General features: G+C 34.9%; 1 protein-coding gene across 13 annotated transcripts in view; it reads left to right on the top strand.

The window, feature by feature from the left end:
• The window catches only part of RIMS2 (regulating synaptic membrane exocytosis 2), a 589248-nt gene that overhangs the window by 492387 nt on the left and 76617 nt on the right, over positions 1 to 20244 (top strand). For 7 of the 13 annotated variants that reach the window (XM_036830453.1, XM_036830452.1, XM_036830444.1 and 4 more), the window contains one exon: positions 11664 to 11905. The exons of the other annotated variants lie outside the window; for them this stretch is intronic. In XM_036830453.1, the coding sequence (XP_036686348.1) occupies positions 11664 to 11905 (242 nt within the window). The remainder of the gene's footprint in view (positions 1 to 11663; positions 11906 to 20244) is intronic. 13 annotated transcript variants of the gene reach the window in all.

The raw sequence follows: 20244 nt of genomic DNA, 5'->3' as shown, positions 1-20244 counted from the left end.
GTGAGCCAAATTTGGAAGATCAGATATTTGAGTAGGCACATTAAAAAAATTAAAACGAGCAGGTGAAATTAATTTAATAATATATTTTATTTAATCTAATATATCCAAAATATTTGCATTTCAAATTTTAATGTATATAAAAAGATTAACACATTTTTTTCTCTTGGGGGGTGTACTAACACTTCTAAGCCTTGTGTGTATTACAGTGTATAATATATCTAAACAGTGTGTATATGACGCAGTGCGCCTCAATTTGGAGGAGGCACATTTCAAGGGTTCCTAAGCCGCATGTTGCTAGTGCCCATAGTACTGGGCAGTGAGATCTAGAGCCTTCAAAAAGTATAATTGAACAAAGTAATACAAAGTCAAGCTCTGTGTCTATTTCTCCGGAGAAAAGCATGGTTTAAGAAATCTTGGTAAGGAAAGATACATATTTGTTAGAAAGAAGAAAGAAAAATAGTTTTGTTTTAAATAAATAGACTTTCAAATTGCTACAAATTTCTGGTCCCTTTTAGTACAACAACTTTATTGGTAAATCCTCTTTACCGTAATTTTTTTCATTAAACTTTTTATATATGCCTATTAGCAAAAATATATATATATATATGGCATAATTGTGTTTATTTAGATAAATTTGACTCTAAATGACTAATGATAAATCTTGGGCAATTTAATAGTTTCATAGTATATTAATCTATAATGTAATCATTCAAAAGTTCTGAGGATTTATAATTTCCATTTATGGAACATAAGAATTTTTAAGTATAAGGATTTAATCCTGTAGAATGTAATATATGTTACATTTTAAATTTACATTTTTACATTTAAAATTTAGGGTTTCCACTTAATGACAGTTAGCAACATTATTGGTTTCAACATATAAAGTCAAAATCCTATTATAAAATAAATATTCAGTGTAACATGAAATATAAACACATCTGTTTTTTATATGCTTATAACTGAATACTGTAAGAAATGTCAAGGTGAAAAAAATACTTTGTATTCTCATTTGTGCGTGCAATTCATTATTCACTCATTCAAACATGAGTTTAAGAGAAGTGGCAGGTATCCATGAAAGCAGAAGTAGCCAATAAATAAACTGCAGGAGAAGTATGTTTGAAACACGACATTTACAAATTGCTTAAATTCTATTTATCTTTATTATTTCATTATGGTGAATAGATATTATCTACGCTATTTTCTAGCCTTTGGCTTCTCAAAATTCATTTGAAAATGAAAGTGTATTAGTTTCATAAAGTAGCTAACTGCAGTGGAGGTAATAATATCCTTGAATTAATTTTTGTTGTTAGTTTTCAACACAAACTTGAGAAAATAATACTTCAGTGTTTCATGTGAGCACTTTTGCCACAAATGTGCCCAGGTTACAGTGGAGACCCCGGGCATTATTTTAAAACCTGGACTCTAGCAGTGGACAAAACAGATAAAGTTCTTGCCCCATACAGCTTCAAGTGGAAAGGTATATAATAAAAAGATGAGAAAACTAAAGTTCAGAACAGGTTAAGAAGTATGCTCAAAGTCATGAACTATTAAATGATAGAAATAGGATAGAAACCCATGTCTGACTGACTTTGAACCTAAACTTGCATTTCACCTCTTAATGAAATTGCCAGATTTTGTTGCCTTGAATAAATCACTAATATTGTTGAAGTACATATCTACCTAAGAATCAAATATAAAACTTTTCCTTTGAGGGACCATGACCTAAGCTTAAGAGAATCTGAAAAGTAGAAGAACTACCTCCTTACTCCGATATGAAGAATTAGGCCCATTTCAAATCTAATTTGTTTTTCTTTGAAGCATGTTGAACAGTAACTCTCTTAAAATACCTTATTTTTTGGCAAGCAAAATGTAAAACACTAAAAAATCATTTTGTTGATTACTCCAACCGAAGAAAGTGTATAAAATACTGATACTTAGAGAAGCATAGATTTATTCTTGACATTCTCACTGTATATTTTGCTTTGTTTGTTTAATGAGGCCAAAGATGCAATACTTAATACCTCACATTTATGTCAGAAATTCTAAACATTAAAGAAAGCATACTTTAGCTCAGAAAAATTTAGCAATACTTCTTTTTATTTTACACTGCATGGTTTTACCATGTTATTCTTTGTCTTTCAGTTTTATAATAACAGTAGGAAAACTTCAAAAACCATGCACTAAACTAAAAAATGTCCACCTAACTTCCGTATGTTAGCCCCAATTCCAGTGGATTTTCTAACCTTAAAAGACTAGCATTGTGTGTACCGAGACATAGTTCCAGAACAGAAATTCACAATCTTTGTAGAACTGATTGACTGGGAATCTAAAAAGAAAAAATAAGTTTAGATTTCTGAGAAGCTGAAGGCTTTCCTCTAAATGGTTCCAAGGAAGATTCAGTATATATGACCAAGGACATCTTGTCAAAATATTACTGTCATTGTAATCACTGAAGGAGATTATAATCTTTCTGTTCTTGACGATTTCTGAGTGACATGTAAAGCAAGCTTATACTTGGTTAATGATGACTGGAACATTATCTACATGCATAAATACAAGCTAAGCAAATATACTAAATTAATCATGTATTTGCACATTTTTACATGAAAGAATAATAACATTTTCCTTAGGGTGAACACAGAGATAATGTCGGGAATTTGAAGACACTGGGTTTATCAACACTGCATTTAATCAAAGAGAAATTACCAGTATTCAGTAATACTGAATACCAGTAACCGTGGTTCTTGACAAGAAGTATTGTTATTTTATACGCACATACATACATACTATTCTTTGTTCTATGTGATGGTCGGACAGATATGGCCACAAGAGGAGACACAGAAGGGGCTCAGGAAAACAAAGTTTATAATAAACTTCGTCCCGAGAAACAGGAGGCATGCCACACCAAGCAGAGCCATGTGGGAAAGCAGCAGGGTAGGTCAGGAGGCAGAAGGCGCAGGAGTGAGAGAAAAGTCGAGGACAGAACCTTTATTGAGGGGGCAGAAAAAGACAAGATAGGGCAGAGTAAACAGCTGAAGATTAGCTAGTTTGAATAATTTCTGCAGGCTGGGCTTTGGGTTATAGGGGTGGTCTCTAGTTGCTTTGTACCAGGCCCTGGAATGATTTAGGTCAGGGAAATATTGTTTTGGTGTAAATGGGCCAGATAGAAGAGGTTTGTCTCTGGATTTGGCTAATTTGCATATCAAAGGCATGCTCCAGGCTGAGCCCTTTACTGCCTGTAAGAATTGGCTTGCACCTGAAGGGGCGATCTCTCCCCAGCCAGGAAGGTTTTTAAATTGGCAAAACATCATAATATCTTGAAAATAAAAAATATAATCAGTACACATACACATGCATGCACACGCGCGCGCACACACACACACACACTTTTTTTTTTAACGTTTTTATTGGAGTATAATTGCTTTACAATGGTGTATTACTTTCTGCTTTATAACGAAGTGAATCAGTTATACATATACATATATCCCCATATCTCTTCCCTCTTGCGTCTCCCTCCCTCCCACCATCCCTATCCCACCCTTCTAGCTGGTCACAAAGCACTGATCTGATCTCCCTGTGCTACGCAAATGCTTCCCACTAGCTATTTTACATTTGGTAGTGTATATATGTCCATGCCACTCTCTCACTTTGTCCCAGCTTACCCTTCCCCCTCCCCGTGTCCTCAGGTCCATTCTCTAGTAGGTCTGCGTCTTTATTCCTGTCTTGCCCCTAGGTTCTTCATGACCATTGTTTTTTGTTTTTTTTTTTTTAGATTCCACATATGTGTTAGCATACAGTATTTGTTTTTCTCTTTCCTACTTACTTCACTCTGTATGACAGACTCTGGGTCCATCCACCTCACTAGAAATAACTCAATTTTGTTCCCTTTTATGGCTGAGTAATATACCATTGTATATATGTGCCACATCTTCTTTATCCATTCATCTGTCGATGGACACTTAGGTTGCTTCCATGTCCTGGCTATTGTAAATAGAGCTGCAATGAACATTGTGGTACATGACTCTTTTTGAATTATGGTTTTCTCAGGGTATATGCCCTGTAGTGGGATTGCTGGGTCGTATGGTAGTTCTATTTTTAGTTTTTTAAGGAACCTCCATACTGTTCTCCATAGTGGCTGTATCAATTTACATTCCCACCAACAGTGTATGAGGGTTCCCTTTTCTCCATACCCTCTCCAGCATTTATTGTTTGTAGATTTTTTGATGATGGCCATTCTGACCAGTGTGAGATGATATCGCATTGTAGTTTTGATTTGCATTTCTCTAATGATTAATGATGTTGAGCATTCTTTCATGTGTTTGTTGGCAATCTGTATATCTTCTTTGGAGAAATGTCTATTTAGGTCTTCTGCCCATTTTTGGATTGGGTTGTTTTATTGATATTGAGCTGCATGAGCTGCTTGTAAATTTTGGAGATTAATCCTTTATCAGTTGCTTCATTTGCAAATATTTTCTCCCATTCTGAGGGTTGTCTTTTGGTCTTGTTTATGGTTTCCTTTGCTGTGCAAAAGCTTTTAAGTTTCATTAGGTCCCATTTGTTTATTTTTGTTTTTATTTCCATTTCTCTAGGAGGTGGGTCAAAAAGGATCTTGCTGTGATTTATGTCATAGAGTGTTCTGCCTATGTTTTCCTCTAACAGTTTGATAGTGTCTGGCCTTACATTTAGGTCTTTAATCCATTTTGAGTTTATTTTTGACACACACACTCTTTAGACGTTAATTTTTTAATACCCACTAAAATTGAATTAAGAAAGACAAAAAATTTTCACTTGGAGCTTTGTTGTTTAGATATTTTTAAATATCTGTAATCATTGGCCTGTCAGTATGTGCTGTTGATGAAAGAGCTCCTTCTTGGCTTTTTATCTAAGCCCAGAACCCTCATTTTCTCCTGAGCAAGCAAGGACCTGGTAACTGATAACAACACTGTCTCAGAAAGCACAATGTGCTCTTCTTCTTCACTGACATTTCCACATCCTATGGCCCAGTCTCCTGAGCCCTGCTATCTGTTAAAGAGGATAGATGGTAAAAATGGCTATCTTTTCTGATAACAAAGGCTTTACTATAGCAATAATGCAAAGCTCATTAGAAGAATAATGTGCCAGGTGACATGATGCCGCAAATTCCAAGAACTTGGAACAGTGGAAGTTATTTCTGGTTCTCTACAAGTTATTTTACCTGACTCCACACATGCTAAGAAAGATAAAAGGGCAAGAAACAACTTCTTTTTGCTCAGTTATTGTCAGGCAAGTATAAGGAAAACATAGACAACTTCAATAAAGTAACCTTGTTTCTAAATATAAAGGAATAATGTATGGATAATATATATTTGGCCTCTTGAAAAAAATTCTAGAATGAGTTTTTGGTTTTGTTAATCCTTTGGGACTCCAGAAATTCTGGTAGATTCTTCTATATGAATTTGAAAGATTGATTTTAATTAGATATGGGAGTTTTATAGATAATAATTAAGTTTAATCAAGATTTATAAGTTTAAAATATGTTTGATGCAATGTGATTACAAATGATGCAATGTGATTACACAAAGTAGAGATTTTTTTTTTAACTTGGATTTGATTTGTAATCAAGTTTTTTTTTTTTTTTTTTTAGTAATTTTATTTTTATTTATTTATTTATTTATTTATGGCTGTGTTGGGTCTTCGTTTCTGTGCGAGGGCTTTCTCTAGTTGTGGCAAGCGGCGGCCACTCTTCATCGCGGTGCGCAGGCCTCTCACTATCGCGGCCTCTCTTGTTGCGGAGCACAGGCTCCAGACGCGCAGGCTCAGTAGTTGTGGCTCATGGGCCCAGCTGCCCCGCGGCATGTGGGATCTTCCCAGACCAGGGCTCGAACCCGTGTCCCCTGCATTAGCAGGCGGATTCTCAACCGCTGCGCCACCAGGGAAGCCCTGTAATCAAGTTTTTGAAAAAAAAAATCTGAGTATCCACTATTTTTCAAAATATGGAACTAATGTACTTTGTACTTTAGAGTCTGAGGAATTAATATCCTTAATCTATAGCCATTTATACATTTTCATACATTTTGAAACTCAACATCTAGTGATTTTATTTAGGTTAAAATTACAGTCCAAGAATATTTTCATATTATAGTTTAGCTTTCAGTGTTATTTTTAGCAGCATAATGTGAATTTTTATGTAGTGTAATCATTGCAATAGTGCAGAATATTCATCATTTGTTAAATACTCTACAAAACTTGATACTCTGATTATAGAGCTGGATGATTAGCAAGAATAAATCAAGTTCTCAGTTTTTTGGGGTTTTTTTCCCACAAAATTATAACTATTAGTGTTCCTTTGATATTAGTAAGAATGGTGAAATTTGTAAACTGATCCTTGAAGTAACAGGCCAGTGAACGTACCTTCTGATAATTTGTCATGGACTTTTTCATATTATTGAAAGTACTATGTAATCATGTGGTAAAATCAGAAAAGCTGACATGAAAATGAATTAGAGAGAAGTCTATTTCTGCCTAAAATATTTACATATAGAAATAATGAGGTTAGTTGAAAAGTACAGGTAAAACAATCGAAAAATTTAAGGAGATGATACACACATTGAGTTGATGGGTTAGAATTATGGAATTTATTCTGGAAATTTGTGAAGGGAGACATGTTATTGCTTAAAATACATATATCAAGGGAAATTGTGGGGAACAATAGGCAAAGCTGAATTAAAAAGAAAAATAACTGTGAAAATTTGAAAGGGATTAATTTTAAAAACCACATTAACAGAGGTATTATAGTCACAAAAATTTGGAGGTTAAAAGTACCTTAACAATGATCTTTAACCTCCTCATTCGCTAAGTTAGGAAAAGGAGGACCAATGAGTAAAAGAAACTTTTCTGGTAAACCATTACCCGTGTAGTTTTGAATCTAGAAATTGTGATAAGACAGTTTTATTAAACAGATATACAGATGGGTTCCTTCTATTCCCCTTGAATAAAATTCCTCACAGCATAAAAATTTAATGTTTTAAATCAAACTCTTTCACTTGAGTTTTTAAACTCATATATTTCTCCATCTTGGAGGAATTTCTCTATTTCAATAGGAATTTCTCTATTTCAGTAGCTGCTTTCTTAAAGGTAAATTGTGCCCTCTAAATCTCTAAATCCATAGCTTTTCTTAAATGTTCCTGCTAATTAACTCTGCATCATTTGACCACCACAACTTTCTTGAACCTCATTCTTCTCTTGTCTTCTGTGGAATTTAACCCTATTCTATTTTTCTTATTTCTGAGAATGCATCTCTATTCACCTTAGTCACTCTTCTTTTTCCTAATCTTAAAATATAAGTATTCCTTGGACTGTCTTCTCAACCTTTTTCATTTCTCTCTTTACACTCTTGGCTTGCCTACTTAGGCCATCCTAGCTTCATCTGTCCTCTCCTGTTCAACAAATACTTATTGACTCCATCTGTTGAGCTGTGACTATTCCCTTGAACACTTGGCCTGAGTGTACAGCCTCCTCCTACTCAGCCTTTCCATCAGGAAATTCCACTGGTTCCAGTGTTGATCGTTTCCTAAATCAGTACCACCTGGGCAAACACTATACTCTCTAAGGATCTTGGTTTTCTTTAAGAGTTGTTGTGAGGATTACATGAGTTAATTCATATAAAGCACTTGAAATAGCCTCTGGAATATGGTAAATGCTTACTAATTTGAACTATGATTATATCTTATTTCCAGGTCCAGATACTAAGCTGTATAGAAGGTTCCTTCCAGATAACTTTTACACTAATCTTTGCTTTCTATTAGTAATAGCATTACAGTAGCCTAAGTTCTTATTTACTTTCCCAGTATTATTGCTATAAACTCCTAATTGATTTTTCCGTAGCCAGTCTCTCCTGACTTTGTTACTCAAGACATATTAAACTGTGCTGTTGTGATAAACAACCCTGAATTCTTAGGTGCATAATCAACAAAAGTTCATTTCTGTCCATTATAGTCACTCAGGGGCTCAGCCTGATAGAGGCCCTGTCTTTCACAGTCCCAGGGGCAGAGGGAAAGAGAAGTTGGAGTTGAACACCACCGATTAAATGCTTCTCCACAGAAGTGCTAGGACTCACTTCCAACTAACATTTCATTTGTCTCAACAAAGTCAAAGTCTCAATCACTGTGTGATAGGCAGAGAGAGAAACATACGCTTTTGATTTATAAAGTAATAAGTTTAACATTTTTCCTTAAAGTAAGTTTCTTCAAACTCATGGCAGGGTGGGGATCTGTTATTCAATGATTTGATGGAGAACTTATAAATTCAAGAGATAGTAAAGATAGATAGGTAGGTAGGTAGGTAGATAGATAGATAGATAGATAGATAGATAGATAGATAGATAGGTAGACAGACCTAAGAGTTTAAATGGATTTATGAATGCTCAATTAATAAAGCAATCTTCCTATTCCTTTAATGATCTAGCCTTTATAAATTTGTCACTGTTTAAAGAAGGTAATTATGTTGTCTCCAGAATGTCCATTAATGATATATTTAGAGGTAAAATATTGGGCTGGATCCCAGGGCTCTTGGTGCAACCAACTATGCAATGTTCTCAGACTTAGGGCTGCTCTGCTATAGTATCTGAATAGGCAGTTAACTAAGGGTAAGCAGTACAGGACATGTATTTATTCCAACACATTCAGGCCTTATCCTCTCTTGACCTCCCCTTATATTAGTATGCTCACCTTCACCTCATTCAGTTAACACTGGTTTTATAAATTTCCTCCAACAGCCAAGTGTCTTTCTACCCCTAGGTGTGTGCACTTGCCCCCCTCTCAGTTTAGAATACTCTTCTCGGCGTGACTGGCTTCCTCATTCAGTACTCAGCTCAATTGTCTCCTCTGCCCAGAGGCCTTCCTTGACCACCCCATTTAATGTTGTCCCTCCCCCAACTTTCCTGTCCCTTGTTACCACTGTATTCTCTCTTACTTTCTTCAGATCACTTATCATTATCTGAAGTTGGCATTTATTTACTTCATTATTGTCTTTCCCCACAACAATAGGAAGGAAAGCTCCGTGAAGGCAGGGACATTCTCTTTTTTTCTCTGTTGTATTTCTAACTCCAAGAACAGTGCCTGCCACGTAGTAGGTACAAAGCAAATATCTTTTAAATGAACGATCAAATCCTGGGAGTTGATCGTTAAAGGGAGCAAAGTGTTAAAAGGGAGCAAACCTCAAAATAAGAAATAACTCTTTTTTTCTTAAAGAAATCTTTAATATAGTGGCATTTTAGGCATTAGGCAGCTGTTGGGAAAGGAGTTTTGGAGATGACCGGCCTTCTTGGCGCTCCTTAAACTATCCTAAGTGTGCAGTGAGCTGCTCTGTAACCAGCAAGGCGCTGCTTCCTATCATGAGACCCAAGACTAAGGAACATTTAAACACAGCTTCATTACTAATAACTATAATCAAGGCAGATGTTTTTGACTAAAAATAATTTATTGATGAGCTAAATATTCTTCCCTAACTCTGGACATCAACTTTGTGACATAGACATACACACACATACCCTCCAAGACATTTAGATACTATACTAATACATTGTAGTATGTTAATAGAATGCATTTATATACAGTACCTGCAGTAATGTTAAAAATACTAAATTTTAAATTCCTGTCATCTCCAGCAATCAAAGAATTAGCATGAGAAACTCAGTTTTTATATACTCTTCAGAGATAGATGTTTTCTTGAATGTTTAACTTAATTAGGGTTTCTTGATGTTAGAGCTGATCATTGGAATTTCAGTTATAAGTTAAGAACACATTCTTATGCAGCTATATTTGCATTTTACATGCTGATATTTTTGCCAGTACATTAATTAAAAGGGACTGTGTCATACTATTTTTGTATCCCTATATTTGTGGGGATATATATTCAATAAACATTTGAATAAATGGTTACTACTTTACTAGCCGAAAACTGTAGATGGTCATTTGAGTAAATGAAATATAGCTTATTAAACTGTAATGTAGGATCATAATAATTTCAAATTCCACATTATAGGAAAGAAATAATATTTAATATAGAGAAAATGTTTAGTGAGGTGAACTTTAGATGGGAGCAGGGTTTGTTACCCTCCCTTCCCCCCTCCCATAAGGAATATGCCAGAATTCAAGAAATGGCACTCGAAATCCAGACCTTCACTCAATGACTGGGAACTGGTGCAATCGAATCTGAGTGATCATAGTGATAGGTATTCAGTGAGCTCTTGGCACCTGCCTCCAGAAACACAGGAATGGGAAGGAAAGGGAATTAAGGCTTTCAAGGTGGCATAATGTTTGGGAACTTGGCCAGTCTCACTGGGTTTTTTCCTACTCTATCATTATTCCTATAATAATGATAATAACTCTATCATTATTCCTTCTAACTTTTAAGCCCTCCAAGCCCTCTCTAGCACCACTTACTAGCCTAAGATGTTATAAATAGTCCCACTCAAGTGTCTTTTCTGCCCCTGCGCTGCAGTTTTCATACTCCATTGTATGAGCTGCTGGGCCCTCTATACTTCATTCATAAAATTCTGAGTCACTCTAGTCTCTAATTCCTTGGGCAGGTTCTCTCCTAACCACCTTCCCAGCGCTCAATAAGATGAAATATTTTTTCATGACTGTATATTTTATTTACAGTTTTACTCTTATGCTCATACTCTCACAAACTCAGAATTTGTCCTGTGTTTGCTGTTTATCTTAACAGCGAAGTATCAAATAGTACAATTTACTGTCTTTTTTAAACCTTTCATACTGAGTCTTTTCCCTCTTAAATACTTGGAGGAAACGAACATAGGTTAATAAAGGTAACGTGTTGGGAATTCCCTGGTGGTCCAGTGGTTAGGACTCCATGCTTCCGCTGCCGGGGGCCCGGGTTTGATCCCTGGTCCTAACCTTTCACTAGGTTTTCCTCTAGGATAGAGGGGAAAAAATATTTAAAAATTTTTTAAATGTTTAAAAAATTATTTCCTTCTGACCATATTGTCTAGAAAACTGATAATGATGCTTCTTTCTTTCAAATGAATGCAAGAGGAAAATCTTTTCTTCAGTTTTGGAATATAAACATATCAATATATGAAAGTGTAAAGTGAAATAAATTATTTTTAATTCAAAACTAATGAAAACATCAATCCCTGTTAGAAAGTTTAACAACTATTAGAAAAATCTTATTAATAAAATGAGAGAACTTAAAGAGCCACTCTTAGCAATAGATGCTGTAATTTTTGCCATTTTTTGTAAAATTTCCCCACTCATCGAATTTCTCTGTGAAAGCTATAGTAAAGCAAATTCGAGAAGAATGCTTTGGAAACCTCTTTCATATGTTATATGGCTGCCTCAAAGTGTATTGCACTTGCAGGACAGCATATTCTCTTAAATGAGCCCACGGATTTTTCGCAAATATTTTTTTCCTGTGGCCATGCAAACCAGTGCCTTCTTTGAAGGCAGAAAGGAAATCATGTCTGATTTTGGATAGTTACGTTAAGGTTGGCCCTGAATGGTAAAACCCATTCAACACCATGATATTTGAAAATTTTTGAGTCCTAAAAATATGTCCCACTGATGATATAATTGAATTATACTCCAGATATTTCATCTAAAATACCTTTTCTGTCTTTTCCTTTTTACTCTTGTCCTCACTTTTAATGATCCATCGGCCTACAGTGTCTTTACATCCAAAATGCAAAGCAGACAAATGGGCATCTCAGGGAAGAACATGACTAAAAGCACCAGCATCAGCGGAGACATGTGCTCGCTGGAGAAGAATGATGGCAGCCAGTCTGACACTGCAGTGGGCGCCTTGGGCAGCAGCAGCAAAAAGCGGCGCTCTAGCATTGGGGCCAAAATGGTAGCTATTGTTGGTCTCTCCCGGAAAAGCCGCAGTGCTTCTCAGCTCAGCCAAACGGGTAGGCATTTTTATGTTACTTTTTTGACTTCCTAATTGAGTTGTAATTAATTACAATACATCTTCTTTTCTCTTACTTATTCTGTCTCAGTAATGTGTAGATGATGACATGTTCCAGAAGGAAAGGGGCATTTTAAACTAGTTAACTTTTCCGAAAATATAACAATAGCTTTGCTTTTCAGTGGTCAATGAACCTGCTTCTCAGTGAACCTTGGATACTGTCCTTGAAATGCACTTAACGTCTTTTCTCCTCAGAGAGGAGTTAAACTGTGGTCCTCCTGATTGTCAGTTGCTGGTCCTTTGTAAACGTACTCTGATCTGTGAGATATTTGCTTTTCTTTAGGTTCCTCAAGTTGGAACCAGCCAAGTTAATTTCCATTCCCAGCAAGTTACCGTAATGAAGATGACACCACATATTTTGTGTGAATAATACACTTCATTTATTGCTGACAACCTAACTTCTTTTTCAGTTTGTAAGCAGCATTTACCAGTTGTATCAATTTTCTCACTGCAGTTTTTATTTCCCTGTTAACACTTCAAGCAGCAATATTCTCCAGCAGCAGGGATGGAGGAATTTTCTGCTGACAGGGAAGATACTCAAAGCTTTGCTACTTTAAAATTCAGCCTCTAATCACATCTGCAAAAATAAATTAGATACCACACTCCTACTCAGAAAAGCCACTGTTAGTAATTAAGAAATTTGTGAGTCAAAGCAATGCCTTTTTTCAAATGGGTGTTGATAATTAAGCATTAAGTCCCTGGTATCTTGGATATAATAACATATCTTCTACTTAACACACAAACAAAAGCATATAATACGGTGTTTCTTTTACAGCAAATAAATTATAGGCAAATGGATTAAATCTCATTTATGTCTGAATACTAGGGTTCTGGTACAGAGAAGCCAGGGCATAAATCTACAGCACAAAAGAATTTAAGGATATGTTAATTCCTGGACCCGGCTAACCTTGGTTTTACAAACTGTAACTGTGATTCTGGAATTTGAGCCTTATATAATAGTATTATTTTGAAATAATTATTTGATGGCATTCCTTATATACTGGTTGTAACTTACTATATTTAATGTGTTTATGTTAGAGTAATTTTTCACTTGGTGTTTTAAAATGTTACTTTGCATTTTAATATAGAATTAGAAATTTAATTTATGAACATAGAGATCATATTTAAAGGATTCTGTAAATTGCTAACATTTATACATAATTAACTGTGTTGTGCTAAAGTGATAGATGTTGGCCTTTTGAAATTGAGAGGTTTTTTTCTCTCGCAGTTAGAACTTTATTTATTGCATTTTTCTCTTTAAAACTTACAAACATTTGTAAACCCAAAACTGCTCTAAAAAAATAAAGTCTATTAATCTAAAAAATGAAGAACCTAAAATAGACACTGATAAGACTGCAAGTTAGAGAATATGTGGTATTAAATGAAATAAATAATTCTATTCATTCAGGGGTTTGAGCACTTACTATGTGCCAGGCACATGGAGAACACAGATGAATAAGAAATCATTTATAACCTGAGTTGCTTATACTCTAGTAGAAGATAGATACTTAAACAGATTGCTTCAAGATCCTATGTCAGTGGTAAAACTAGAATTACACAGAAAGTGTGCTGAGTGCTCAGAGGAGGATTGTTTGAACCAACCTAGAATTCCAGGAGTGAATACCTCGAGGAGATGTTGCCTGATCCAAGGCCTGAAAAAAGAGTGATTGCTAACCAGGTAAAGGACAATTAGAAAGGTGTTCCAGATAGAAACCATAATGACAAAGGAATGGAAGTATGACATATACAGGAATGATAGGAAATAGGTGTGATTTTAACAAAAAATTTTGGACTGAATGTGGCTAGAGGCAAGGTCGATAGGTCATGGAGAGTCTTATAGATCATATTAATTTGTAGGTGATAGGAAGTTTTAAAGGGTTTCCAGTAGAGAATTGATATGGTTAGATTTACATAATATATATTTTGTAGGCCATTCAGACTGCCATTTACTTATCTAACAAATATTTTTTGAGCATCTACCATATGCTGTATTCTAAAGAAATCATGGACAAGACAAGAGATCCTTCTCTTGGAGCTTATATCTAGTGGAGCTGCAATAAAGAAGTAAACATAAGTCAGCATCTGGTAAAGAGGATTTTAGGATGAATTAGCAGAGTAGTACAATATTTCAGTTAAGAGATAAGATCCTGAACTAAGTCAGTTGTCAGTTATAATAAAGATAGGGGTTGATAAATTCAGGGGATTGTTAACAAGCAAAATTAGTAGTCAGTCACCCAATTTATTGATGGGTCGGATGTGGGGAGGTGAAGGAGAGAAGATTCTAAGGTAATCCCCATATTTCTGGCTTGCATCCCTGGATGGATGGTTGTGGTGTTATTAATGGGTATTGGAAGTATAAAAGAAGGGGTAGGTTGGGAGAAGGAGAGGTGTCAATGTAGGACACTTTGAATCTGAGATATCTATGGAATATCGAAGTAGAAATGTCTAGAACATATTTAAATAAACTCTTCTAAAGCTCGTGTCAGAACCAGAGACATAAATCTGGGAGTTATAACGTTTAGAGGTTGCTTGAAACCATGAACATGAGTGAGACTGCCCAAGAAGAACACTACAGATAAAAGAGCAGTAGGTGAAGACAGTACTCTGTGGAAGATTAACCTTTTAGAATTGGACAGAGGAACAGGAGTCAATGAAGACCGAGAAGAAATTATCATGAAGAAAGGACAAACACTATGAGAGAGTAGTGTCAGAGAAGCTAAGAGTATAGAACGTTTGAAGAAGATGGTCAATATTTCTCAATGATCAATTTCATGTCTTCATAGTTTTGGCATTAATATCCCATATATCTTTCTTTGACAATATTTTTATTTAAAAATAGAGATCTGTTGATCATACACTGATTTGATTTTTATTGTCAAAAACACTGTGATGTTAGCAGATTTAAGAAATGTAGTTTAGTTCCTTGTTATACCATATAGCCCCTTCTTATGTATATAGCGTAGCAGAAAATAACGTGTTCCTTTTTGTTGTTGTCTACATTTATATTCGGTAACATTATAATGGTTAAATTTTTTATCATTCTTAAAATGTGTAATTGCATTCCTACATACACACCGTATAGCTTTGACCTATATTGACAATAGAATTCAGAATATCTCTCACTTTAAAGCCGGAGATTAACTGTAGAATAGCCAACAGAGATTGTTTTGTAATTACTGGACTCCAAACTTTCAGTGGGTTTCTAAATTCTGTATTTCTGTGTATATGTCTCAAGTAAGGTTTTTATGTTTTCTTTTCTTAAAAATGCAGTGACAAGCTCTAACAGTGTTTAAAACTGAAATCTTCAAATTTAATACCTAAACTCTTTGATCATATGATAACATTATCTAAAACAATGAATGGATTTATGATGTTGGATCTTACAATAGATCCTTTGTTTGATTTTTCTGGCCTTTGCATGGAGATCTGCATGTAATTAATTTATAGTTATCTTTTAATTAATGATATACCATAATATCTTCAACTTCTTAAAATGATACTCATCATTGTAAAAGTAAATATCATTTTACCAGTATGGATTTCAAGACCAGATAAAGACTGCTTACTTGAATTCTGAAGAGTAGAAAACTCAGCAAAATGGTATCTTTCTAAAGAATGTCAAAATTATTCTGGATTATGATTATGTATGATTATGTAGGATCACTAATCATACATACACAATAATTGGTAAAGGGGAAACCATTTATAAAGATATGTTGGTTAATACACATAGTAGCTAAGTCATATCTCTCTTCTCAGGCTATTTTGTATCCTTCTTTGACTGTTAAGTGGAAACTCACCATTTTTAAAGCTTAAATATATCTTGCTAAACATCACAACATTGTAGAAAGCACATAGGATGAATAAGAAGACTTGGATGCTATTGCTTACTCTGGGTTATATAAGATATCAAATATGGCCTCTTAAAAAAACCTGCCCAACATATCTGAGTCATAGAATATTCATCTGACAGTTGGATTTAACACCTACTGTCCTAACAGAGTTTTTATAAAGATAATACTTTAAATGTATAAGAAAATGCTTTCAGAACTTAAAAATCACTTTATAGGTGTAAGCTATCAGTAGCAAATTCCGCTTCATGGGGAATCAGGAATTCTATTTTAGACTTGTCGATTTTGAGATGCCCATGAGATGTCTAAGTACAGTCATTATATGGTTAGTTGGATATGCGTCCATAGTAGGTCAAGGCTAAGCATGTAATTTGGGAGTAATCAGCAGGTAATATTTAAAGCCATGGCACTAGATAATATTACTTTGTGTAACTTGAATCAAGAAGAAAACTAAAGACAGAGCCCTGGTATAGGCCAACATTTAGATATCAGGAAGAGAATCCATTAAAGGAAACTTAAGAGAGAGCAGCCATTAAAGAAAATGAAAAAGAAGAATGTGGTATCTTAGAAACCAAAGGAAGAAAATATTGTAAGAAAGATCATTATCTCTGTCAAGTGCTTCTGGTAGTTCAAATAAGATGAAGATTGGGAGTTGACCATTGGATTTCGCAAGATGGAGGAATCTGGTAAACCTTGACAAACCTTGCAATGGTGGACAAAGCCTGATTGGAGCAGGTTAACAAAAATGGGAGGTGAAGTAGAGTCCGTGAGAATAATTTCAAGAATAAAAATTAGAACACCTAATACTTATTGAGCACTTTCATGTGCTAGGCACTGTTTTAAGCACTTTACATGTAAATCATTTAAATCATACAATGTTATGAAACAAGAATTAATTACTATTACCCTCATTTTATAAATGAGGGAATCAAAGTAGGCAGAAGGGGAGTAACTTCCCCAAGTTTACTTAACTAGTTAAGGGTCGAAGTTGGGATTTAAATCCATGCAGTATAGATCTGGAGACTTCATTCTTAATTATTCTGTTATAGTCTAGACCAGCACTGTCCAATAGAACTTTTAGCAGTGTCAGCATTGTTCTATATCTGCATTATCCAATACAATATGGTAGCCAACATGTGGCTACCATACAACCAACATGTGGCTATTGAGCACTTGAAATGTGGCTTGTGTGACTAACTGAATTTTTAATTTTTTTACATTTTTAATTTATATAATTTTAAGTAGGCACATATGATTAGTGACTACTGTGTGCAAATAAAAACAATTTCTAGGATTTTTGATAAAACGGGAAACAAAAAAATAGGACTATAGCTTGGAAGAAATAGATCAAAGAAGAGTTCTGGTTTTTTAATGAGAGGGGATACTTGTGGGAACAACTGAGTAGGTGAGAGAGCTTCGGATCCAGAGCTTAAGTAGAGATCAGCTGTTATAACCTGTGGCCACTCAGTAATCTCTGCTCTTTTCATCTTGCAGTAATTTCTAAGCTCACCCAGTACTCTATATTTCCTCTAATTATAACACTTAGTAACTGTAATCATTTATGTATTTGTCTATCTCTTGACTAGACTGTTTTTTATTATTTTGTACATCCTTCTCAGTGTCTGGTATAGTATCAAATATAGTGATCTCTGATGAAAGGCCCATGTACTCCTTTGGCGTTCATGATGAAGTTCTCTGGAGGATGGAATGAAAATGGTAGAACTTATTTTTCCTTTTAATCTAAAAGACAAAAAAGAAATTAAGCACTACCATACTTAATATATGGCTTCACCCTAGTTTGCACAGTTGGTCAGGATGTCAGTCAGGTGTTGCATGCCTTTCTGGAGGTGCTAGTTTCCTTAACCACAAGAAAATGGGCAAGAGGCCTACAAAGATTCCTGCAATGCAACTGGATTAAGTGTGATACTAATACTGCAACTACACAGAAAAGGTAGTTCTGAAACTTCTACTCCTAGTCAGGCTTTTCGTTAGCCACTGATGAAATAAACACAGTGACACTCTAAGATCTGACAGGAAGTCACTAAAAAATCCTAAGTTCTCAGGAAAATTAATAAAATGCAGATTTACATATACTATTATTAACAATGAACTTTACCCTACATTTATACTTTATATGATCTATGGTGTTTTGTTGTGAAGTTCCTTTTTCAACTATGACATTATTAAAACTAAGTATGAGAAAACTGAATTTGGAAGCAGACCTTTGAGTTGCTCTATTTAGTAGCTAACATAATGCCAGCTGCAATAAAATATAAACCTTGAAAACTTAATACAAAAGAAGTTCATTCATTGAGCAAATATCAGTCCAATGCAGTTATTCCCAGTGGGCCGGTGGCCTATTGTCATTCAGAGTTTGAGACTCTTTTCATCTCGTGGCTCTACCGTCTTCTAGAGCCTTGGGGCCCTCTGTATTCAGCCAGCACATGGGAAGTTTTTATGGGCAAGATTTGGAAATAATGAAGTCACTTCTGCTTTTATTTCATTGGCTACAGCTCAGTCACAAGGCTGATGCTAGAAAATGGGAGGTTGGGAAATGTCGTCTAGGGAGTGCTCAGGAAAAAGAGGAAGCAGTTTTGGAAGCAAACCAATATCTTTTAAAACTATAATGTACATTACTTCAAATATTTTTCTTGAGAGCATAAAGTCTTATTTTACCATTTGCAAATATTTATTGCATTTTAATCTTTTAAAATATTTGTATGTATTTTATGTTTTCTAAAAGTAAATACATAATTTATAATTTTCTTTTTACTGAAATGGAGGTGGTCTCTCATTGTAGTTCAGATTTGTATTTCCCTAATGATCAGTGATATTGAGCATCTTTTCATGAGCTTATTGGCTGTTTGTGTATCTTCTTTGTAGAAATGTATATTTGAGTCCTTTGCCCATTTTCTTTTTTTTTTTAATTGAGGTATAACTGACATACAACATTATATTAGTTTCAGGTACACAACATGATGATTCAGTGTTTGTATATGTTGTGAGATGATCACTACAATAAGTCTAGTTAACACCTATCACCTTATATAGTTACAGAATTTTTTTTCTTGGGATGAGAACTTTTAAGATCTACTCTCTTAACAATTTTCAAATATGCAATACAGTATTATTATTACAGCATTATTATTAGTCGCCATGCTGTACATTACATCCCCATGACTTGTTTATTTTGCAACTGGAAGTTTGTACCTTTTGACTCCCTTCACCCATTTTACCAATACCCCCGCCTGGCCTCTGGCAACCACCAATCTGTTCCCTGTATCTATGAGCTTAGTGCTTTTTGTTTTTTTTTTAAGATTCCATATATATATCAAACAGAATGATATTTGTCTTTCTCTGTCTGACTTATTTTACTTGTATAAGCCTGAAGGTCCATCCATGTTCTCACAGATGGCAAGATTTCATTCTTTTCTATGGTTGAATAGTGTGTGTGTGTGTGTGTGTGTGTGTGTGTGTGTGTATCACATTTTCTTTATCCATTCATCCATCAGTTGATACTTAGGTTGTTTCCCTATCTTGGCTATTATAAATAATGCTGCAGTGAACATGGAGTGCAAATATCTTTTCAAGTTAGGGTTTTCATTTTCTTCAGATAAACACCCAGAAGTAGAATTGCTGGATTATATGGTAGCTCTACTTTTTAATTTTTTGAGCAACCTCCATACTGTTTTCTTTAGGTGCTGCACCAATTTACATTCCCACCAGCAGTGTACAAAGGTTTCCTTTCCTCCACATCCTCACCAACAGTTGTTATTTCTTGTCTTTTTGATAATAGCCATTCTACCAGGTGTGAGGTGATATTCTCATTGTGGGTTTGATTTGCATTTCCCTGATAATTAGTGATGTTGAGCATGTTTTAATGTACCTGTTGGCTATCTGTATGTCCTTTTGAAAAAATGTCTATTTGGATCCTTTACCCATTTTTAAATTGAATTGTTTGGGTTTTTTACTACTAGTTCTCTGAGTTCTTTATGTATTTTGGATATTAACCCCTTATCAGATATATTATTTGCAAATATTTTCTCCCATTCAGTAGGTTGCTTTTTCATTTTGTTGACGGTTCCTCTGCTGTGCAGAAGCTTTTTAGTTTTATGTAGTCCCACGTGTTTATTTTTGCTTTTATTGCCTTTGCTTTTGGTGTCAAATTCAAAAAATCATTGCCAATATGGATGTCAAGGGGCTTACTATGTTTTCTTCTAAGAGTTTTATGGTTTCAGGTCTTACCTTCAAGTCTTTAATCCACTGTGAGTTAATTTTTGTGTATGGTGTAAGATAGTGGTCAGTTTCGTTCTTTTGCATGTGGCTGTCCAGTTTTCCCAACACTATTTATTGAAGAGACTGTCCTTTCCCCATTGTATATTCTTGGCTCCTTTGTTGTAAATTAACTGACAGAAATGCATGGGTTTGT

This window comes from Balaenoptera musculus, chromosome 17 (genome assembly GCF_009873245.2).
Source record: "Balaenoptera musculus isolate JJ_BM4_2016_0621 chromosome 17, mBalMus1.pri.v3, whole genome shotgun sequence".
Lineage (NCBI taxonomy): Eukaryota > Metazoa > Chordata > Mammalia > Artiodactyla > Balaenopteridae > Balaenoptera > Balaenoptera musculus.
Note: the sequence above shows the minus strand (reverse complement) of the source record. Positions and strands in the feature narration are given on the sequence as shown.